This window comes from Brienomyrus brachyistius, chromosome 19 (genome assembly GCF_023856365.1).
Source record: "Brienomyrus brachyistius isolate T26 chromosome 19, BBRACH_0.4, whole genome shotgun sequence".
In the NCBI taxonomy this organism is placed as follows: domain Eukaryota; kingdom Metazoa; phylum Chordata; class Actinopteri; order Osteoglossiformes; family Mormyridae; genus Brienomyrus; species Brienomyrus brachyistius.
Genome location: NC_064551.1, coordinates 1,943,593 through 1,966,951, shown reverse-complemented (window position 1 = coordinate 1,966,951; position 23,359 = coordinate 1,943,593). Strand labels below are relative to the sequence as shown.

General features: G+C 43.9%; 2 protein-coding genes across 6 annotated transcripts in view; both read left to right on the top strand.

Moving 5' to 3' along the window:
* LOC125714452 (filamin-A-interacting protein 1-like) overlaps positions 1–17,270 on the top strand; it is a 28,302-nt gene extending 11,032 nt beyond the window's left edge. Inside the window, exons 3-10 of one of the 5 annotated variants that reach the window (XM_048985095.1) lie at positions 190–474; positions 1,702–1,869; positions 2,070–2,248; positions 9,397–12,163; positions 12,491–12,555; positions 13,929–13,986; positions 14,393–14,472; positions 16,387–17,270. In XM_048985095.1, coding sequence (XP_048841052.1) covers positions 190–474; positions 1,702–1,869; positions 2,070–2,248; positions 9,397–12,163; positions 12,491–12,555; positions 13,929–13,986; positions 14,393–14,472; positions 16,387–16,525 — 3,741 coding nt within the window. In that variant the 3' untranslated portion in view covers positions 16,526–17,270. Of the gene's footprint in view, positions 1–189; positions 475–1,701; positions 1,870–2,069; positions 2,249–9,396; positions 12,164–12,490; positions 12,556–13,928; positions 13,987–14,392; positions 16,351–16,386 lie in introns of those variants that run through there. The other 4 variants (XM_048985098.1, XM_048985096.1, XM_048985099.1 and 1 more) reach the window with 4 other exon arrangements.
* Positions 17,271–17,423: 153 nt separating this feature from the next.
* On the top strand, positions 17,424–22,465 carry LOC125714458 (cell cycle control protein 50A-like). Its single transcript, XM_048985111.1, has 7 exons — positions 17,424–17,948; positions 18,463–18,582; positions 19,951–20,058; positions 20,315–20,402; positions 20,511–20,657; positions 20,770–20,976; positions 21,404–22,465. Exons 1-7 carry the CDS (start codon positions 17,700–17,702, stop codon positions 21,595–21,597), a joined length of 1,113 nt encoding a protein of 370 aa, XP_048841068.1. The 5' UTR covers positions 17,424–17,699; the 3' UTR covers positions 21,598–22,465.
* Positions 22,466–23,359: the final 894 nt, after the last annotated feature.

The window sequence follows — 23,359 nt, the reverse complement described above, 5'->3', positions numbered from 1 at the left end:
AACTAGGTATGATAATGCTTGTAGGTGGGTTAATAACTAAGCCTTGGTCACTTTCCAAATTTTTAAAGTTATCATTCATGAAATACCCCTGGAATTGTGTATTGCGTGAATGCTTGTCTTTCGTTGAGAATATCGGTTGTTTATTATTGGATGGATTACCCGCATGCTGATTTCTGCTTCTTTTGCTAGGTAAGGATGAGATCCAGAAAAAATGCTGTGGAGAGTCCAACCAGTGGGCAAGCGATCGCCCCCCAGCTGACCGGCGTCACCCGAGAAGATGTGGACGAGAATGTCCAGGGTTCCAAGAAAAGGAGAGTGAAACCCCGACAGGAGAAAGAGGAGGAGAACCTGTCAGCCAGGACGGCAAAAGGACCTCAGAAAAGCCCAGAGTCCGGGGTACAAAAACCAGGACTGAAGGAGCTTCCCAAAGAGGCCCTGCTGAAGCTGCTGGGAGTCATGGAGGGCGAGGTGCAGGTAGCCAGCCTTTCACGCGCAAATGCAAGAAGCCCCTTTTTTACCAGTCGGAACTGCCTCTGTCTGGCTGCGGCACTTCAGGGTTCATTTAGCCGGCAGACCTTCATCATGCCGTCCCAGAGGAGCGGCCGGCGGAGACAGGAAGTCGCTCGTACCGGGGCCCCATAATTATTTTCTGATGGAGTTTTGTTTATTAATGGCCGCCTGGAGAGTGATGGCGCAGCTGTGTGTTGCCCACTCTTCTCCAGCCCCCCCGCTGATCCACTTAGCGACTTGCCCATGTTTCCGCTGGCTCGTTCGCGCATGGCGCACGCTAACACTGTTAGCAGGTGCGTCGCTAAAGGCTCCCAGGCTTACAGTGCGAGACCATCTGGGCCAGGGGTCTTCCACCCTTTTTGGGGGGTGCTGGGGGTAGCAATGGAAAAATTCCCCTTTCACATGCACTGTACAGTGTGGTGCGGTGTGCCACTCGGGGCTGATCATCCAAGACAAAACCTAAAATTTCTGCTAATTGCCATACAAGCTACTGATTGGCTCGCTGTGGGCTACTAGGCGTGGGCAACCACTGATCTAGTTGTATTGACAGTGACTTTGGAAAAAATGTCACCCACAATCTGGAAATGGTTTGCCCCGCTGTAAGAAAGATGCATAAATGTTTAATGCTGCTTAGCTCCAAACACAAGTGTGTCTGATGAACGGATGCTTTGGTACAGAAAGCTTGGGTACTTATGGTTGGGACATGATTTGGCCTCTACCTCCAGACCCATTTTCACTTACTTTTCAACTCAACTTTTCCAAAATAGGATTAATTGCAACTCTGCTACATGACGTCTACCTCACGTTCTTTGTACAGCCTTACTTTTTGGTATTGCATTATTAGAAAGCAACATATATGAGTAGCAGAAATCACTGAAGAATCATTTATGAGAAATAGTGCATTATTTGGCTGAGGGCTGAGCGTGACTTGATTGACTTTATGAGAAAAATGGAACTCTTGCTCCACCTATTGGTGCATGTTGGAATGACATGGATAGATTCCGATATGTTCAAGTTCAAGAAGTTTATTGTCACATACACAGTAAAAAGCATGTACATGTTAGAACCATGCAATTAAATTTTTACTTTGTAAAAGTAACGAGAAGCTGATGACGGTCTTGGAAACCTGTAGTTGTCTCCCGCGACTCCATCCCATCAAGGCCTGTTATCTGTGACCGACTTTCTCTGCAGGCGCGGGATGACGTCATTCACATGCTGAAGTCGGAGCGGCTCCGCCCAGAGGCCCTGGAAGAGCAGTACGGCTCAGCGACTCCCTCCCGCGTCCTGCAGGCCCTGCAGCGGGACGGGCTATTCACCAAGTCCCTCAGCGACGACGTGTACCAGCTGCCAATGGTAAAGGTAGGTGACCATCCTGAAATGACCCAACGGCTATTTACTGGCTTTTGGCTGCACTGCAAACATCGAGGTCCTGATCTGAGGGGTTCAGAGGATTCCCATGCGTCCTCCTTGGCTTCTTGAGTTCATAGAGCCTCGATGTGATCAATGGCAGCCGAAGCCAGTGGCAGATTCCTTAAGGATCTTATTGCTGCTGTTCGCAGCTGGATCACCTGGAGGAGAAGCACCGTGAGACGTATCGGAGGATGCTGGAGCAGCTGCTGATAGCTGAGAAGTGCCACCGGCGCACCATCCATGAGCTGGACAAGGAGAAGCGCAAGCATGTGGACTACATGAACAAGAGTGACGACTTTACCAGCCTGCTGGAGCAGGACAGGGAGAGGTGAGGCAGGGTGTATACAGAATGTTAGCTACTAGCCAACTGAGCTAGTTCAGCAAAAATGCAGTCTGACATGCAGGTTGTTTTTACCAGCCAGTGGGTTAAGGTTCAGTGTTTTGTACTTGGCCTTTGTATAAATGTGGGCCGGCTTCATTCCCATCCCGCACCCTGTAGCAGACAGTGGTAGGCCGTCCCTCCCTGTCTGTGGGTGGGGTTACCCTTCACAGTGGGTGGAGCTCGGCTACCCAGTGTGACATGATCCGATCCCGTCTGATAAGCGCAGCACAGCTGCCGATCCCTATCGGCGCCATCTACCTGCCCTGCCTGGAGCTGCGCCTCTAGCCTGTCTGTCCCGCAAAACTTAATAATTATCCAGTGTGAAAAATCATGTGGAAGAGGGTTAACTTCGCTGTGCCTGGGGGCCACTGTGGCTCCACTTTACGTGGATGAATCACCTGCAGGCCTCATCTATAGCAAAGCCTTGCGGGAAAACAAGAATCTCTTTGTAGTTCATGCTTGGATTGTGGCTGAAAAAGAACTTCCATGGGGGGGTGGGTGCAGTGTGACTCAGCGGGTCGGGCCTCTGTGCCTGTGATTGAAAGATCACTGGCTTCCATCTGGCCCTCAGCAGAATAGTCTCATGTCCATTGGGCCCTCAATCCCCCACAAATCTCTGGGGGGGCTGGATAAATGGCCCTGTAATCGGACCCTAGCTTCGCTCTCAGCTATAAGCAAAATGGGATGATATGCAAAAAGAAGTATTCCACTGGACCTGCATGCAAAAACGTATGATTTCATTAAAAAAACATATTGTACTGTATGACATTTGAGGAGGATTTATTGGCTAGAAGTCCAAAAAGACTTAAATGTTTTTAATAGATGAATCAGATTCTGCCATGAAAGTGTTTTCAAAGTATTGCTGCCATACAAAAAAATCCATCCATCCATTTTCCAAACCGCTTATCCTACTGGGTCGCGGGGGGTCCAGAGCCTATCCTGGAAGCAATGGGCACGAGGCAGGGAACAACCCAGGATGGGGGGCCAACCCATCGCAGGGCACACTCACACACCATTCACTCACACATGCACACCTATGGGCAATTTAGCAACTCCAATCAGCCTCAGCATGTTTTTGGACTGTGGGGGGAAACCGGAGTACCCGGAGGAAACCCCACAATGACATGGGGAGAACATGCAAACTCCGCACACATGTGACCCAGGCGGAGACTCGAACCCGGGTCCCAAAGGTGTGAGGCAACAGTGCTAACCACTGCACCACCATGCCGCCCCCACAAAAAAAATCAATGTATTAAATTCTTCATAACTAAGCATTTAGTTAATTAGTTATTGCATGGGTCTGTAGCAAATTCCTTGATGGGGTTCCATCCCAGCAGCTCTGTGAAGCATTTGCAGGGATCCGAGAGCCCAGCGCCTCCAAGGAGATACGTCTGCATGCTGTTCTGCCTAAATGCCCCCCCCGGGTTGGGCCTTCCAATTGCCTGCTCACACTCTGCTAACCGTGCTGGGCTAATGACAGCCCATCATCTCACCATGGTCCATTAGCCGTTGCTTAAGCAGGCTGCCGACCAGAAACTGCAGTGATATCACAAGAATGATATACAAAGAGAAGAATTCAATAGCACTCAACAAGAAATACAAGCATAAAGCCATCTATCGATGCGTTTTAACAACGCACTCTCTTCAAAAATTTTCCAAAATAAAAACAAAATTTGCTAAATATTGACAAATATGAAGAATGTTTTGTTTGTGTGCCAAAATCCACTAAAACCACATTTTATGTAGACTTCTATATTACTATAAACTGTGCTGTCCACTGAAAAAATGAAAAATTCCTTATCTCACCTAGACCACCTGACTAAAAAGTAAGTAAGGGGACTCGCAGTCTCTCAGCCTGATGCGATAATGCATTCCAGCCCTCTGTGGTCATCGCCTGGCTTCCTGTCTGCTGATGTCATCGATCACCTGACCAAAGAGGCCACTCAGGCTTGCACGGACAATGCCAGCGAGACAATAGCAACTTTGTACAGGCCTTCTTATTCGTGCATGCAGCCCTAACCTTTCTGCACCACCAGAACCACTTCTGCCCCCCACTCTGTGTCATATGGGACTTTAATACCTTAGTGTTGCCCTACAGAAGCCCTCTTCAGAGTCATGATTTCGGACCAACCCAAATGCACCAGTCTGTTACATCAGCCATTAATTTGAATGGGAAAACCACTAAAATCCATCAGTTTTGTTTATCAGGATTTGAGTGCACTTGGTTTTGTTTAGGACAAATGGAGAATCAGTTTGTTCAAATTACAAAGATGGATCTTCTCTCAATGTATTTGAAAAGCCATGGATAGTATGTCCTTTTCCTCTTAATCCCATTTGAGAGCCATACATGTCTGTCTTCCTATTTCTATACGTCTGTCTTCCCTTTTTTATACATGTGTCAGTCCTCCCATTTCTATACATGTCTCAGTCCTCCCATTTCTATACATGTGTCAGTCCTCCCATTTCTATACATGTCTCAGTCCTCCCATTTCTATAGCTAGAGCACCATTCTGGAGCAATCCATGGCATATTTACCTTCGCCATGTGGCCCAAGACCGTGATGTCACTCCTCTGCTGTTGATAACCTTCCGCCAGCAGCTCATCTATGAATAGATCTGATCCTTCTGTGGCATTTAGGAATTTCCCTTTACAAAGTCACAACTTTAACTAGGTGATGCATGAGGTAGACAAAGAATTGATGGAACGGGGAGGATGCAGACACGGCCTTTGCGAAAACACCACGTGGACCTACGCCAGAACCAGCCAACGCAAGAAACACTCAAGCTCAGGGCTGCCAGCTTTGGTCCGCTGGCTGGAGTGAGACTTTCAAATCGAGACCATTACCTTGGAAATAGTCTTTAGGGTTTGCAAATTGGCCCAACAATTTTGATGTAACTAATTTTAGGGAACACTGAGGGGCAAGACATGAGCACAGTCAGGGCAGGGAAATTAACAGTTACTCTAACACAGTAGGTAAGCTTGACATCAGGGTCGTAAGAATAGATGCATATACAGGAATAAAAACTTTGCAGGTTGGCTTAACTCCAAAGAAAACTAAATATTGTTGCTTGGAATAGTCATCCGTAATGAGATTGTACTAATCTGCTGCTGGAAGAAAGCAATACTGGCCTTAGCCTGACTGTTCTTAGTGTCTGTTACTATCACAGCAGGTAACGTCCATAACCAGCTCCAGAAGAAACCCCACTGAACACCAGCAACACAGACATTATCGCAGAACCGTCTTACGAGTGAGTTTTCCTGCTCCATTTACCCGCTCACCTTTGCTTCTGACCGAGCACCAAACGAGGCTCTGGATCACACGAAGGTCAGCCAAGGTCTCAGGGCTCATATTTTCCACGCGGCGAAGCGAGCGTTATTTTAGCGCACTACATCGGAAGGTGCTAACGAGATGGAGAATTCCAGGGCATAAATATCAGGTGGCCTGTTCCAGAGAAACATCCTGCTTTTTACTATCCAGGATGTCATAATGCTATTAATGGGGTACGGCCTTTTTATAGTCACTATAGGTGAATTCCTCAGGCGGCGTGATGCTTCAGAGTAACATAGTACAGGCAATCCTCAACTTGCGCACTTAGACCATTTTTCAATCCCTTACGTAAATCAAAAGTCATATGTCAGATTCCCCCCCCCCTGCCCCATTTGGCATAACCTAACACAGCCTAACATCAGCCTAACACAACTCTCAATTTGCACCTCTGTGTTCCCTTTGTATGTAAGACCTTAGGGCCTGGTTCACAAGCTGCAGGGTCGCTCACACTAGAAATCTTATGGCAAATTTATATTATTCCATTATAAACCTAAAATGAGCTACATCAAAAGTGTTGGGCCAATTTGCAAACCCTGCAGACTATTTGCAAGGTAAATAGAAGGTAAAATAAAAAAATGAATCTGTGGCATACATGTAAATGTGTGTACAGATTTGTCTTGCATTGAAAATCTCGCTCCAGCCAGCTGACCAAACCTGACAGCTGTGTAACGTTGCCCAGTAACCTGTCTTAGCTGACCGTAACTAAACGGAGGCATTTGTTACAATCAAAGGAATGAAATTACACATTTAGTATAATTCTCTAGTAACTGCCAGATATATTGAATATTGTAATAAAAGATAGGCTTAGTCAATGAAATGAATTCTTTTCATTTGTATAAAGCGCTACACTATTTAGAATAGGTGTGTTCACAGAACGAGACACGCGGGAACCAGGACAGCGGCTGGCTGCACCAACTTGTACTTGATGTGCTTGTGCGAGCGCTGTCTGTAAGTGCTGTGTACGGTGGGGATTTCTCACGTCGGTTCAGATTTATGTAAATCTAATTTACACAAGTAGAGGTGTACGCGGCTTTTTAGTTTATGCTAAGAGGGGTTAAAATGCTTCTGCAACGTTCAATATGCAGATGAATGGTGTATTTATGGGCCCCAGTGGGAGCAGAGGCCATTGCACTGATGTTGCTGGTTGTCAGGTCAAGGACAGAAATTGCCAAACAAATATCTTTGTCAAGCTGAAGAGTTACTGTATGCTCAGTGGATCCATTATCCTAAACTATTCCAGCATGTCCGTATATTTGGGACATTTTGAATCAGCCCAGAGTTGCAAAGTAAAGGTGGACGTGTACCTAAAAGTGATTAACTCTGCACCTTAGTGTAATGTGGACGCAGAACTTAACCTGAGGATTAAACAAATGTAGCTGTTATGTGTAAAGTTATGCGAGCAGCTCAACAAGGCCCAACAAGACATGCGATTGAGGTAGATGTGCCTTTTGAGTGTCATACAAAGTAAGGTTCATTGTTATACGCAAGCTAAACCCAGTTCTCTGCATATTCCGGTGCTTTTAGCTGTGCTCAAAGGTTCCATGAAGTGTCTACCTGCCAAATATCTGTCTGACACTCTCTACCTGCCCTTCCTTACTGCTGTTCATCTATTAGCAAACCAATCCGTTGTTGGCATTTGAGACAACCATTTGAAATCAGAATTGATTATTTATTTGAAAGCAATTGAACATATACAGAATTAACTTTCAGGTGCCATGCAAAACAATCAAGAACATCAAGCTGGTTAGATAGACGGGGATAATATAAAATGTCATCATGCTATATGATAAAATATTATATAATTATAAAATATTAGCAAATGTAATGTTTCAAAGCCAAAAGAATCTTAAGTATTTTTTCAAACAACTGAAAATTAAATTGAGGACAGAGAGGCATTTTTTTTATAAAAGTAATATGTTGATTAAATAAATAACAAATAAATGAGACCAGACAGAAGTCAGTGGTTAGTTTATGTAAGACTTACAGCAGTAAAACCAGCAGAAACACAGATAATAATAGATTTATATCTCATCACACAGCCTCGACAGACGGGCTCTCTCGCGGGATTCCCCTCGCACTATCTGACATACTGCACAGCAATCAGCACATGGAAGAAGATTAAGTAACATACATGAATGAACAGGCTCCCACCTTCACCCATGATCGGGGGTCTTATCGTTTTGCACTCTATTCTGATTGTGGAGCGACGAAATGCAGTGTCTGTTGGATATGTTGCCTTTTTCAGATCCCAGCTTCACGCAGACATCGCTGCCTGGTTTCTGTGCTAACATGCTGGGTGACCAAACTGTTCTGGGTCATGGATAACAGTTTTAGCGGAAGGGGAAGCCATTATTACCCAGATATTTGCACATTTATCTGCAACAATCATATGTTTCTGTTCACTAAACAGGATCCCCGTTTGCCAGCTGCAAAAAAAGAGGAAAAAAAGAGTAAAGAGCAATAAATGCCTTCCTCTTAGTTTAAGTCCCTCCCCCTCTGTGTCCAAACTAGAACGGCACAATTCCGAGCCATATATGGGCGTGATGACATCATCAGTCCGTGGTCCATTGCTATTTTACACAACATTCACCTTTCATTGTTCTGATGACATGGCTGGAATGTGATGGCTTATTCCCCGTGGAGAAGCAGAAGCTGTGGAGGCACCGCTGCAGCAGAACTTAAAGCACATTAGCTACGGAAAGATAATGTGCAGAGCAACCTGGCTAGAGGGTAAGTTTGAAAAATTATTAACTTGCTTCAGAAAGCAAGTCGGTGCCTCCATCGACACAGGGAGGTTTTACTCGCGATGTAAACTGAGGGATTATTAAAGACGACACTGAGGCAGTCATCCGCAAAGTGAGCCAGGATGCCTCATTTTCATGGTCCAGTTTCGGTTACTTGTTCTCTGGTTGCAGGGACTTGTCGCAGGCAGTGACACACACATCCCGTGTGAAGAGAACGGGAATGGTTTGCAGGAAACCCCACATGTTGACAAAGGATCATTTTGGGTCATGATTCAAATAGAATGTTTTGGAACAGCAGAAGAGAGCTTGCAATTTTCACTGCAGCGTGTTTCATCTCTTCAGCTCGGTGCTAGCGCATGTGGGAGAGGCTCGCCGGCCGCTCTCTGAGAGTCACATGAGGTCTCTCTCTGAGAGTCACATGGGGTCTCTCTCTCTCTCTAATCTGGAGTATTCCTTTGTTCATTCCCGTCATGCCTTTTTCAATTTATCCTCTTTCCCTGCACCACATCCAGCACACCGTGATGCCGATTCTGCCGATTATGGCACCAGCTGCATGCAAACAGTAGACTGAGAACTGTAAAGGTCTAATCTCCAGTGGCACAATTTTCACAATTTCACTTCTGAATTTTTGGCGTAGGTATGCTTAACATCTTGTAATACTTTGGACTAAGATTTTCTCGACAGATCCCTTTAATAATGAACAAAATCTCTGCTGTAAAAGCAAATACAGATGTGGATGTGAAAATGCTCATGGAAATGTGAGGTGAGCTTCGTACAAGTGTTTGAAAGGCACCCAAGACCGGAGTTGCAGGCACCGTTTGTATGATGTTTTTTCTCATGTTTGAAAGGTGTATAGAGCACTAGTGCATAGTGGTGATACAATCCTGAGTCCTCATTCGATTATATTTTCTATATTGGTCTACTGTTGGATTTGCACCATGATTAGCATTTAATATATACGATCGGAGAATAAAGCAATGATCCAAATGATGTCTCTATGTATGTTTCCGTTTCTTTTTTAGATTAAAGAGGCTTCTGGAACAAGAAAAGGCATGTCAGGCACGTAAAGACAAGGATCACAAACAGCGACTGGAGAAGGTGAGAGAGGAACTGGCCAAACTGAAGTCCTTTGCCCTAATGCTGGTGGATGAGAGGCAATTACACGTGGAGCAGATTGGTCAGCAGGCCCAGAAATTCCAAGATCTCAACAAGAAGCTCCGTGAGAAAGAGCAGAGGGTGGAAACCATTAGCAGAAAGAGCGAAGAGGACGGTCAAAGAATTCTTAAGCTTCAGTTGGAGCTGGAGCACAAGGCAACTAAGTTTGTGCAAGACCATGAAGAGATGATTGCAAAGCTGGCCGTCCAGGAGACCCAAAACCGACAGCTACAACAGAAGCTGGCTAGCCTTAGTCGACATCTCGAAGAGCTTGAACAAAGCAACAAGATTCTGCAGAAGTCTGAGGAGGAGCTGCAGGAGCTGAGGGACAAGATCAGCAGGGGGGAATGTGGCAACTCAAGCCTGATGGCTGAGCTGGAGAACCTGCGCAAGAGGGTCCTGGAGATGGAAGGCAAAGATGAAGAGATCATGAAGACAGAATCTCGGTGCAGGGAGCTACAGAGGAGACTGCAGGATGAGGAGAACAGCAGCAGGGATCTAAAGCAAGAAGTGGAGAAACTGCAGAAGAGAATGGCTGAGATGGAAAAGCTGGAGGTGGTGTTTAATCGGAACAGATCGGAATGTGAGCGGCTGCACGTCACGTTGGAAAAAGAGAAAAGTCTGACAAAAGAGATGACTAGAGATCTGGAGACGATGAAAAACAGAGTCAAGGAACTAGAGTCTTCAGAATCACGACTTGAAAAGGCCGAAAATAGTTTAAAGGACGATCTACAGAAGCTGAAGTCTTTCACCGTGATACTGGTAGACGAAAGAAAGAATATGGCAGAAAGAATTAAACACATGGAAAAGAAGAATGAGGATTTGAATAAGAACTTTAAAGCAGAGGAAGCCAAGGTCACTGAGGTTACAGAGAAGCTGATTGAGGAGAGCAAAAAGCTTCTCAAATTAAAATCAGAAATGGAAGCTAAGGTGACAGACCTCACAAAGGAGAATGAGGAACTCAAGTGCAAGCTAGCATGTGAAGAGGAGAAGTGCCATAATCTGAGCTCGGAAGCTATTCGAATGAGGAAGAGGCTGGACAGCTTAGAGGAAGCCGATCGGGAATCTGCTAGAGGCAGGATCAAGATAGAGCTTGGAAGACTTGGAAGTGAAGATAATAAAGTTAAGGAGCTCACAATGGAGATCGAAAGGCTAAAGAATCGTTTGCAGCAGCTTGAGGTTGTGGAAGGGGATCTGATGAAGACTGAGGATGAGTATGACTTGCTAGAGAGGAAGTTCAGGACAGAACAAGACAAGACAAATGTGCTCTCTCAGTTGCTGGAGGAAATGAAGGCTCAGATCGCCAGGAACAAAGCCATTGAGAAGGGAGAGGCCGTGAGTCAGGAAGCAGAGCTGAGACAGCGATGCAAGATAGAAGAAGCTAAAACAAGGGACCTTCAGGCCGATGTCCAAGCTCTCAAGGAGAAGATTCATGAGCTCATGAACAAAGAGGACCAGCTGACTCAGCTTCAGGTAGAATACTCTGTTCTACAGCAGAGGTTCATCGAAGAAGAGAACAAAAAGAAAAACATGAACCAGGAGGTTATCAACCTCACCAAGGAACTGGAGGTGACCAAGCGGTACAGCCGTGCTCTGCGGCCCAGTGTTAACGGCAGGCGGATGGTAGATGTGCCTTTAGCTTCCACAGGGGTTCAGACTGATGCAGGCACTAGCGAGTCTGCGGAGGAGGACACGGCAGCTGTGTTCATCAGGAAATCTGTCCTCGAGGAAAACCACATCATGAGCAACCTTCGGCAGAAAGGCCTGAAGAAGCCCGTTCTGGAGCGCTACCCCCCCGCCGCCAGTGAGATGAACATCAGTAAATCATGGACACCCTGGATGAGAAAGAAGGACACAGTCAGCCGCGGCAGACAGGAAAAAACAAATCACAGTAACGAGGAGCCCGAGATGACCGTGTCCCAGATGCCAGGACGGCCTCTGCACATCAAGGTAACGCCGGACCATGAAAACAGCAGGGCTACGCTGGAGATCACCGGCCCCCGTGCGGAGGACTTCTTTTCCAGCACAACCATAATCCCCACCCTGGGTCTGCAGGCGCCACGGATCACCATTGTCCCCACACCCACTAAGGTATCACCCAGAAACAATGGCCCTGAGATTGCAGGGGGACAGGATGCAGAGCGGACCAAGTCGCCCGTCACGATCACTGCTATTTCCAGGGCCAAATCGCCAGAGAGAGACCAGCCAACTTCATCACCTCTGTCCCCAGTCTCCATCATAACTGTCAGCACCTCCCCCATTTCTGACTCCACCAGCTCGACGGAGACGCGGGAGCCCTTCACAGGCCGCAAGGTGCTGAAGATGGCCCCCGATAAGCAGGGCGCAGCCACACCCACCCGAAAGTACAGCTCCAACGGCAACATCATCACCACGGAGGACAACAAAATCCACATCCACCTGGCAGCGCCATTCAAGCGGCTGACGGAGGCTGGACCCTCCATCACGGTGAGGCCTGTCACCATGGCAACGGTCAACAAAGAGGTCACGGGTACCGTTCGGCGATCTCCAAGTCACAGCGTCCCCGTGACTGGAAAGAGCTCCCCCAGCAAGATCATGAGCAGCATCATCATCAACCCCATCGCCTCTGCCCCCTCACGGCCCACACAGTCTGTGGTGAGTATCCACCACCTTCAGATGGGCCACAGACACCAAAAAGTCCTTCCTTGTAAAAGACGGACGAACCAAACATTGTTTAATCATAAGAAGGCTGTGAGATTTATTTTCGATAAAAATTAACTCAATTTGACACCATCGGATTTCTATGTGAGATATTAAAGCTAACATTGTTGAACATGGACAGTTATCCAAAGTTGACCGAACATCACAAATGCTGTATAAAAATGTAAGAGGTAGCCATGATCACATTAAAATGCTTATTTATAAATGTTGGAAAGTGTCTCATAGAAGGAAAAATAATAATTAAAATCTTCTATATTTCAGTTGCTACTGAAATGTTTCAAAACGATATCAGGTGCTGACTGCTCCGTAGGTAGCACACGGTCCAGGTATAGACAAGTTAATACATCTCCTACCCTGCTGTATGAAGTGCACTAACACTGGAATGAACTTCTGCACTTATACATCCAGAGAAACAGGCCCCTTATGAAGGCATCCTGACACACCTGTGATTTTAACTGATACCGACTGACACGTCCCTTTAACCCTTACTGGAGAGGACAGTTCTGAAGCCATCTGGGTGTCTGAGTGAAGAATCGCTAACCTGCACACCACCCAGTTATTACCCAGATAATTATTATAATGCAGAATAACAATGCATAATGTGCACTAAATGGGGAAGAAGGCTGGATATAGGCTATGGCAGGAATACTTCAGTACTGCGCAGGGTTGTTATTGTTAATGAAAACTTTTCCGTAAAACAAAATAAAATAATACACAAAAATAAATTTAAAAAATTACAACCAAACAAAAACTACATATATGGCATCTGAAACTAACTGATATAAAACAAAAAAAAGTCAAATACTTTGTTTCCATTCTTAATAAACTTTAGCTACTGTAACACTTTAAACTGGTCTCTCACCATGTTCCTTGTAAACCATGAATGACTCCCAGAACACATTTTGTCCATTCAGAGGACATCAGTACATTGTGTGCACTGTGTTTTCATGTAGGATTCTCTGAAGATCAGATACAGCAAAGAGCTCTACAGCTCCATAACAATAAAATTAGTAAAACTTAAAATGAAGCGAAAATATACAAAAACTGAACAGAAATATGTCTTTGCAATTGAGACTAATAAAAACTAATAAAACCACAGTGAAAACTAAAACTAAACTGGATTTCAAACTGAAAGTAATATGAAAATACAAAAACTAAATCAAGAAAGCAAAACTATAGTAACACCGGCACTGCGTGTGAGGTAATAATAGAAATCGTGTTTTTATGCAGTGAGATTTAACCTGACAGCTTCGCAGCCTGCAGTGTGTGTAGGTTCTCCAGCTGATTCTGAAGCGCAGCCTGTCTCAGAACTGAGGGAACCTGCACACACTGCATCGCACTGATGAGTCCTCATGGTCTGTAATAATGACGATTAGCAGAAAGATGCTACTGTAATGGGCAGGCATGTGTATCTATGTACATTCACTTATAAATGACACAATACTTTGTATGACAATATATTCGTATTTAACTAGAGGAACCCTGTCTCTGGGCATGATGACAATCATTTAGGATTCAGGAATGTACCCAAGGGCCTGTCATCCGCTGAATATCAGGTCTTCACTGGCTGGAAGTGCTTTGTTTGAAGCATGTCCTTAAACTCTAATGTGCCTCTGTCTGTCTCTCCTCCTCACCTTCTCCCTGAACCCCCCCCCCCCCCCCCCCCGCCCCCACTCCACCCCCCCATTCCCCCGATCAGCACAGGCAGGACGTGCAGTCACCTCCATCTGCATCCACACGCATCCCTCTTTCGAAAGGTATGACCCCAGGCAGAGCGCTTCTGGGCAGGCCGGGTGTCTCCACGGCAACAAAGCTAGAGTCTCAGCTGGACCGAAGACGCCGGCAGGGGGCACCTCTGCCAGTGCTGGGGGGTGGGAGGGGCTGAGAGCCTTGGGGGGCGCTGCCATGGAGACGGCTTTCACTCAGCATGACAGAGTTGCCACCGACCTGCATGGCAGACCGGGATGCTTAAAAAACACGGTCCATCCTGCACCCAGCCTGCACACAGCGACTGAGCAGCCTGTGAACTTCGTATAACTTACTAAACCCAAACACCACCGTCCCTAAGCTGCAAACGGATTTTCAAGCACGAAAGTAATCTTTGTTATGTTTCACGGGTATCTTTGCTGTTTTGTATCATCTGACGTTAATTATATCTTCCAGCATGCCTGTGTCTATGCGAGCGCCTTCTGCCTGTGCCTCTGGCAAGCCTGTGCTGTTATTAACCCTCACCTGTGCTGGGGGTAGGCGCATACTTATATTTACTGATTCTTTCTGTGTGTGATGTCTTCCCCATGACTTCATGTACAATCACTGCATGTACCAGCCCTGCAAAGAAACTGCAGTCATCATGTTCATTAGTACAATGTGACTATCTCCCCCCTAATGATGGGGCAACATTTCTAATAGTGCTTACTAATAGTAAGAATACTTATGGTCTAGAGTGGAACTTCCACATCTGGAAAAACTCCAGTGCATACATTTATAATGGCTATGAAGTTATAGTAGGGTAGACATTTTTGTTAAATACATATGTAAATAAAAGATTTACAACTAAGCTGTCTGAAAGCCTGTTCAATACACCTAACATGAACAGGGCAATTTACTGTGCCTTAATATTTGATACTGAATATTTGATAATTACAAATGATCAGCTGTAAACTGGAACAGCATCCTTACAAATCCATGCTTGCACGCTTATGTGCTCGGTTAAAGGCATGTCCTAAAAGGCAATTAAGTTATAATAAACATATAATGTATTTTCATTATATCAAAAAACTGAAAAAGTGAAGTTCCAAAGCTCTTCTTGCCTAAGTATCTCATATTTCAGTATTCAAATGTGGGCATTATTTAGAATTATACAAATTATATTTTGTGTGATTACAAGAGATGTCTTCTGAAAACTACTTTCTCATCTTTTCATTCAGAAAATAAAGGAGCAATTTAATTAAAAGAATAAGACTATGTATATATGTAGGAGTTAAATATAATGGCAATGTTCTGAGTTTTAGGCAAAGTAAAAGAATTAGATGAAATGAAACTGCATAGGTTTCACAGTGAAGGATTCCAAAAATGAGTTTAAATCTATTGCATCTGTAATTCTGTCTCAAGAGATTTACCGAATTTTTAAAAAATTATTATAACTGAATATGGAAGAATACTTTTCTGTCAGAGGGTAACATTTATAAATCATGGAAATACAGTAAAAGTTCCCACTGTAATAATATACGGTTACACTGGCCAGTGGAGGTTGTTGCATAATATGCTCTGATACGGTAGCAATCATTTTCTCTCCATGCTGTCAGACTATATAAATACACGTGTCACCAGTCCAGCCCGTGCCAGTTTCACACGATTCTGCTCTTCATTCCATAGCTCCCCAAAATCATGCTAGCAGTAAATAGAATATTGTTTTAGAAGGAAACGTAGGAAGTAACCAAAACAATGAACAACAACAAATGGAAAGCGAGCAATAAACATTAAAACATGCAGTAAATAATTTGTGACCTGTGAAATACAAGGCCCAGTTTAGACTTGGTGTCTTGGGCGACTGGATCGCAAACAGACAGCACTAATGAAATCTGAACAAAAGTAATGAAATCTGAAAACAGGTAGCCCAAGTAGCTACACAACGTGGAGATGCTTGGTAAACACAGGTGTAAACGGCGATGGCTCTCAGCTGCCGATGTCTGATCCGATCTCCCAAGACGCATTTTAACACCAAGTGTAAACAGGTTCTAAATGTCTGCGGTGTCAGCTATACAGCTCCGTCAAGTGGATTTTTTAACAATATACTAGTGAATACTTTATGAGAAAGAATGTTGAAGTTCATTTTTACACCATGATATTATGGTTTCTGGGACTCCTAAGCACTAGATTGTCCGAGTAGAATGTGAATGAAGAAACTGGAGTTAATAGAAACAGCGATCATTCACACAGTGATCATTCACACAGCGATCATTCACACAGCGATCATTTATGTCAGCTGCAGTAATGTGCATGGAAAGAGATAGGTCACACGGTGTCTCCATATTTTCCCATCTATCCATTCACACTGCATACAGTCATATTCATTGATGTTATAGAATATGAAAAATAATGATGCATTGTGCATTTTACCATAGCATTTCATCTTCAAATCTGTTTTTATCTTCTAGAAAATATTGTGCACCATGTGAAAGTTCCACCAAGATGACGCTGTCACCCGTCGCTGCACATCTTCTTTCAGACCAAAGGCCGTGGATCCAGACTCCAGACTCAAGGCCTTCAGGCGAAGCCAGAGAGTCAGCACTCTGATGCCGGAGAGGCCGGCTTCAGGGCTCGCCGACTCTGGGCTTTCTGGCGTGGCGGGGGAGTCTTTGAAACGTACCAAAATCTGGCACCATGAGAGAGAAGGGAGGCGCGAAGGGCATTCGGCGCACTGAGCTTAGCTGAGCTCAAAGAGTACTGATTCGGAAAAGGACACAACATCTGCGCTGCTGTCAAATATTCAAGTTAATAGAGTTTAGTAGGGAGGAGCACAATCCCAAAGAAAAGTGTAACATGCACTGAATAAAACTGTATTTATTTACAAAATAAAACTGCCAGCTACATTTGAAATACATACTATATACATGGTTTTTACTATAAATATCATAACTTTCCTGAAAGACCATTGAACCATGGTACCGGCAAATATTTGTTTTGTGCCTGAAAATCGTAATTCAGTTGGTAGAATGTGTATTTTGAATTGCCAGTATCGGTATTATGTTATTTTTCACTAGGTTTTGTGCAGGTTATAGCGTAGGTCTTTTTTTATTTGTCTCACATCCAGGCAGGTGAACATCAAGCCTAATTGCCATATTTCCTCATATCCTTTAGCTTGGTTATAATCCCGTTAAAAATCTGTGGTTTTGACTGGAATATTTATACAAAGACATTGATATTGCCGATTTTAAAAGATTTCAAAATCAATTTTATTTGTTGTAATGTATAAAATGTATGGACTATTCGTTCCTTATATTTCTTGCTTGCAGTAACAAATATAAAGTATTTTACTGGATTTCCCTGTTGCAGCTCTTTATTTTAATGATGATGATGGATAATATGGAAATATTTTTTCTTGTCATTTTGTCGCTGTTATTGCTAACAGCGGTAGTAACAGGTAAATTTCCGACTTCACGTCGCCCCGACGTATTGACGTCATCACGCACGTCTCGTTTGTCGGCTTGCCGGATAGCTAGGCTATGTTTAGCCGTTTATTAGGGGAGTGTGGCGTTAGCAAGCTGGCTTGTTCTATTTTTGTTAACGAGCCGGCGCTTTAAAACAAAAAAACAATTTACCAGAACGATATAATATTTATTCCTGCGTATTACGCGGTATAGCGGAGTCGCCGTAGTATCGGGCATTTCTGTGACAGTTTAAGGTTGTTTTGGGCAAGTTAGCTATTTGGCTAAAGCGCCAGCCAGGCAGCTGTGTTGTAGTTGTAGCCATGATGGCGTCTAGCTACTCAACGAAAGAGGAAGACGGGCATCAGTCCGGAGCCCCGGGACCCGGCGGCGGCGTTAACGCTAAAAGTAGAAAGCCAGACAACACTGCATTCAAGCAGCAGCGGCTGCCGGCCTGGCAGCCCATCCTGACCGCGGGGACGGTGCTGCCTGCCTTCTTCATCATCGGGCTCCTATTCATCCCCATCGGCATTGGCCTCTATGTAACGTCAAATAACATCAAGGAGTACGAGGTAGGTAACCCGCTCCTTTCATTTCCTGCTCCCTCTTTTTGTAGCATTTCATTTTTATGACTGATACTTGGTTATATAAAGAAATTTAGTTCTGTAGATTAAAATGAATTATCACCTGTTGATTGCTTAAGGGATATATGCAATGCTAATTGTCTGTGTTTACTTATTTTATTTACGTTTTTTGTGGCACTGGACATGGAAATTTCTGTCTTGTCTTATTTTAATGTGGTCTGGAGTGGTGTGTCTTATTGTTGACTGGGTTTAAATTCAGGAAACTGGGCTTCGCTCCCGAGGCAAGAACATTCCTGCTATTCTTAATTCCTGTGTTCACAGGGTGGTGAATGCACGTCATGCCGTGCCACTGCTTTTCTATTCAAATGACAAATTTGTTAAGATATTTGTATTTCGTATTAGATCTTCGGAGGCCGCTTAAAAGCATTAGCATGCGGAATGTACCCCTGGCTGTAGGCCCTATCGTTTCTGAAACGTCTCCCTCTCTTTGACCCTTTTACAGATCGATTATACCGGTGTTGACATGTCAAGTCCATGTTTCAACTGCTCTCAGAACTACAGCTGGAACTCTACAAAGCCCTGTAGATGTTCAGTGTCCTTCTCTCTGGATCAGCCCTTTGAGGTAAACTCATAGCAGGAAGGTGGTTACGCTGATGTCTTGAATTAGCTTTTATTTAAAACAAAAAAGAAATGTTGTTTTAATTGGGACAACAACAAATGAACCACTTAACAGAATGCAGATTTGTCGGGTGTCCTATTCTACAAGGGAAAACTGTAAAAAAAATAATAATAAGTTTACACAGCTGTGGAATATGTGTTTGTAATAAAGAACAGTGTGACATTGCTATTTTGAAATTTTGCATTTGCTGAAGGATTAGCACCAGGAGGTTCTCTGGGTTTTGGGGTTTCAGATAACCCCGCCACCACCGGTGTAACACGCAGAACGTCCACCTCGCCTATTATGACCCGCGTCAGTACTGAGCCCTGATGAGTTGTACGTCTGAAAGTAGATTGCTAAGGCAGCTGTTTATATAAATGGTGTGGTGTTTTGTAGCACAAGTCGGGATTAGAGTAGATTCCTTTGTTTCTCCTAAATGTGTGCCGTTAAATTCGTCCGTCCTTAAGATACTTCCCCAACTCTGAATAGCTTCTGCTCCATCGTATTATTTTCCTTGAATTTGGCAACTTAAAATTTTGAATGTGTATATTTGATATTTCTTTTGCATCAGTGTTTCTTGCTTACTCGAATATAAGATAGGTCCCCCCCCCCCATTGGAAAAAGTGGTGTCATCTTATATTCGGGGTCTAAAAAAAAAAGGGAATAGATGGTGCCAGATACAATACTCGGTAACGAGTGTTTTGACTTACCATTATAATAGATTTACCGTGAGATTTCTCGTGTGAGCGTGGGACTCAAAAAGCGTGAGAGCTGGCAGCCCTGGTAATGTACGTGTTTAGCGCGTATCCCTGAGTGTCGTGTAAACGGTTGGTGTGCCTGGCTGTGCCCCCGCTGCTACTATTAAACTGATAGTGGCCGTAAATGAAGAGAGTAACGTTCATTTTCACAGAGCTGCCATATCACTTATTAATATGGCTCAGCCTTTCTCCGAAATATGTTTTTTTACCCTATTCGTGTGGGTCTGCTGAATCGGAAACATTCCGCACCCTCAAGGGTTGAGGACTCTTAAGTTTGATTACCTACCCCACCCCAAATATTACATTTGTTTTTTGGGATGTTTGTTGTTTAATACACTTGTAATCCGACTGACTGTGGTTGCTCTTCAAGCTGTGGTTCCTGGTTAATTTATTATACGATTTTGTCAGATAAAATTATTTTTAATAAAGGTAAGATTTGGTATTCCAAAAACAATTTTTCTAAAAATACTTGCCAAAAAGGTGGGTTGGGCGGGTTGCCTTATATTCAGGCTAATATGGTGTTTATGCTTTGAAAAGAGATGTTCAGTGTGCAGCTTGTTGGCTCTCTCCCCAGAGCAATGTGTTCATGTACTACGGACTTTCCAACTACTATCAGAACCACCGTCGCTACGTGAAGTCGAGGGATGACAGCCAGCTGAATGGCAACCTGAATGCTCTGAAGGTATGTGGCGAGCGCTGGACTGCCTGCTGGACTGCCTGCTGGACTGCCTGCTGGACTGCCCGATGGCCTCTCTCTAAATATCACTTTGATCCAGCATGTGGGCCTATTTCTCTTTTAAACTGTGTCTGCAAATCTTTTCAAAATCTTGGCAGATGTGCTTCATGTTTTGGAAAATATTTCTTGCATCCCGTAAAGTTTTGTAGAAAATGTGTTACTCGTCACTGGTACTCAGATTTGTCCACTTTGATTTTCACAGGATCCTAGCAAGGAATGTGAGCCATACCGCATGAATGACGGCCTCCCTATAGCTCCCTGTGGGGCCATTGCCAACAGCCTGTTTAATGGTCAGATATATTCATATATAACATTAGACGTCAAATGGGATCACCGGTGCTCTCAGTGTATCCTGTGTTCCGGAGCTGATGCAGAACTTCTTTCCCTTAATGTTGCAGATACTTTGGAGTTGTATTACAATGACCCTAATGGAACGAAGACACTGATTAAATTGGTTAAGACGGGCATCGCTTGGTGGACAGACAAGCATGTGAAATTCCGAAACCCAGTGGGAGACGGCTCCAATCTCTCTGCTGTTTTTCAAGGTCCTACTTTAACTACTCCGTCAAACGAACCCAAGGGCGAGTGAACGTCCTCGTGATTTCCCTCGCTTTGATTTCTTGCCCTTGTGGCCTGACCTTGAGCTTTTGCCTGCAGGTACCACAAAGCCTGTCAACTGGCAGAAGTACGTCTATCAGCTGGATAGCGACCCCGACAACAACGGCTTCATCAACGAGGATCTGATTGTGTGGATGCGCACGGCGGCGCTGCCCACCTTCCGCAAGCTCTACCGCATCATTGAGAAGCAGGGGGACGCCACCCCTACTCTGCCTCGGGGCAATTACACCTTATTGGTCACGTACAGTATCCTTTTAAGTGAGAAGCAAAACAAGAAGGAAAATAATAGGTTCTGTTTTGCGGAGTCTTAAAGCACTGCAGGGCAATGTATAAAACCCTATTTATATCCATCCATTTCACTGTGCTTGAGTGCTAAGTGCCAGCAGCAATAGTTTGCCACTGGATTTTAAACAATCTGCTTAATAAACAGTATCAGGAAGAAAAGTAAAAAGGCTTAGTAGACAGTGAATATAGCAACATCAACTGAAAAGGGCCTGTTAGGTGATATGGCAAATTAGACATTTAACATTTGTAGGTTGTTACACGGTCTTGTCTAAAGTTGTTGAATATAGATTTCTGAATTTGGGGGGGGGGGGGGAATCCAAACTGTCCTAGAAATTCCAGCTCTTGTTTCACGCATTTCTGTCGTTTCCCTGAGCGTCGCCGTCTTCAGATTACCCCGTGCGCAGCTTCGAGGGCCGCAAGCGTATGATCTTGAGCACGATTTCCTGGATGGGTGGCAAGAATCCCTTCCTGGGCATCGCCTACATCACCGTGGGCTCGGTCTGCTTCTTCCTGGGTGTGGTGCTTCTCATCATTCACCACAAGTATGGCAGCCGCAGCAACAACGCTGACATCAGCAGCTAAGCTCGCGGGGGAGAGCAGCGCAGAGACCACATGGATCCTCTCCGTGATGGGATGTCTTTCCTTTAGAGTTGAATCTGCCTGAGGAAAGGCAGACGTTGCAAAAATGGACCTCACATATTAGTCTCGGCAAACTGAGCATCTGCTATTTATTATAGAATGAAAAAATAGCCATTTATTTGATATGTAATCTTGGTTCATTTGCATCTTGATAAGTTTTATTTGTGTGACTTGTTTCCGTCAACCTGAGGTGTGGATTGCCAATTCGGTAACTTGTGGCAGATTATCAGTTCACTTGTCATGTTGTCAAACTAGAGTACCGCTTGTTACTTTGCATGTGTTCTGCTGGATGAATGTATGTCAGATTTTCATTTACTAACCACTTTTGGTTCCTGCGGGTTTGCCTTTATTCCACTGTGTGACTGTGTGGTGTGTGTAAAAAAAAAAAAGTGAGAAATTTCCTATTGTGATGAAGAAAGGTTATGTCAGAAAGTTATTCAGTACATAATACTAGATCTTAAAGCTAATGTATTTTATTACTGATATGAGTTACTCATACAAGCAAGAGTAAGTTGATTCTTGAGATTCGAGTACTGTTTATATGAGTTTTTTTTTTGTTTGCCCAAATGGACCAAAACAATTGAAATTCTATAGCCTTATTAGTTGCTTTGGAGGAATACTTACAAAATATGGTTTCATTTTTTTCTCTTACATGTTTAGGAGAAGTATTTATTTTAAAAAATCATATTTTGCACTTTAAATTCATTTAAACTTTTGTGGTCTTATTTTTTGATATCCTCTGTGATTGAATATGTTTCAAAACCAAATTGTTTAATTTTTATCAAATAAAATGACTGTCATTGGGTGTCTACTTTGTGTCATTTTTAGTTGTGTAAAATTTAAAATGATTTTTTGATGCGAAAATGACACATTGACTAATACTAATGTTTCTGGATTGTTCATCGTTTGCAGCAATACATCTCACATTTATTTGCAAGTACCCTTAAGTGTTAGATGATACTTCCCCTACAGGGTCATAAACAGCTGGGAGGATTTGAGTTTTTCCTAACAAACCAGTTAACACACTTTTGACAATAATAATCCATACCCACCTTGGCGTGGTATTGATAAAAGTTTAAGAATTTTTGGACAAATCAATAAAATGCTAGACTATGAAATTATATTTAACTCAATACCGCTTTGTGTGATGGCCATTAAATGAAGCAGTTAATGTGTTTTTAATTAAGTCAAAATCTTTACCAAACAAAGGGTCAAACAGGAATTACCAGCCTGGGACAGTTACTGAGTGAGGCCTGTATGACTTATCGCCCCCGATGACCACCTTATTATCTCTGTGCTGTACGGCTCTGCCCACACAGATGGTCTGGGGGTCACGGACCGACCCGCGCTTAGTTTTGTGATCGAAAACCAGTTACCGTTCCGTTCGCAAAGTTAAGGACTGTGCGGAAATTTTCTGACATTTAAAGCTGATTCATAAGGAGCCCCTAAGAGGTCAGCGTGGGAAAATATTTTAAAAGTAGTTTTGCAATCCTACTGCACTTGCCTACTTGCTGCAATGTGACGGCATGGATAAACCTAAATAATACGGATGTGTCCCGTAAAGTGTGCTGTAAACATTAAACTGTGGGGGACAATCTACACCATGTAACTTTAATATTACGTGTTTGTTTTTATACGCATTAATTAATAATTGCACTGTGTATTCGCTGCCACTGACTAAATATAAGCAAGACAGCTGTCAATG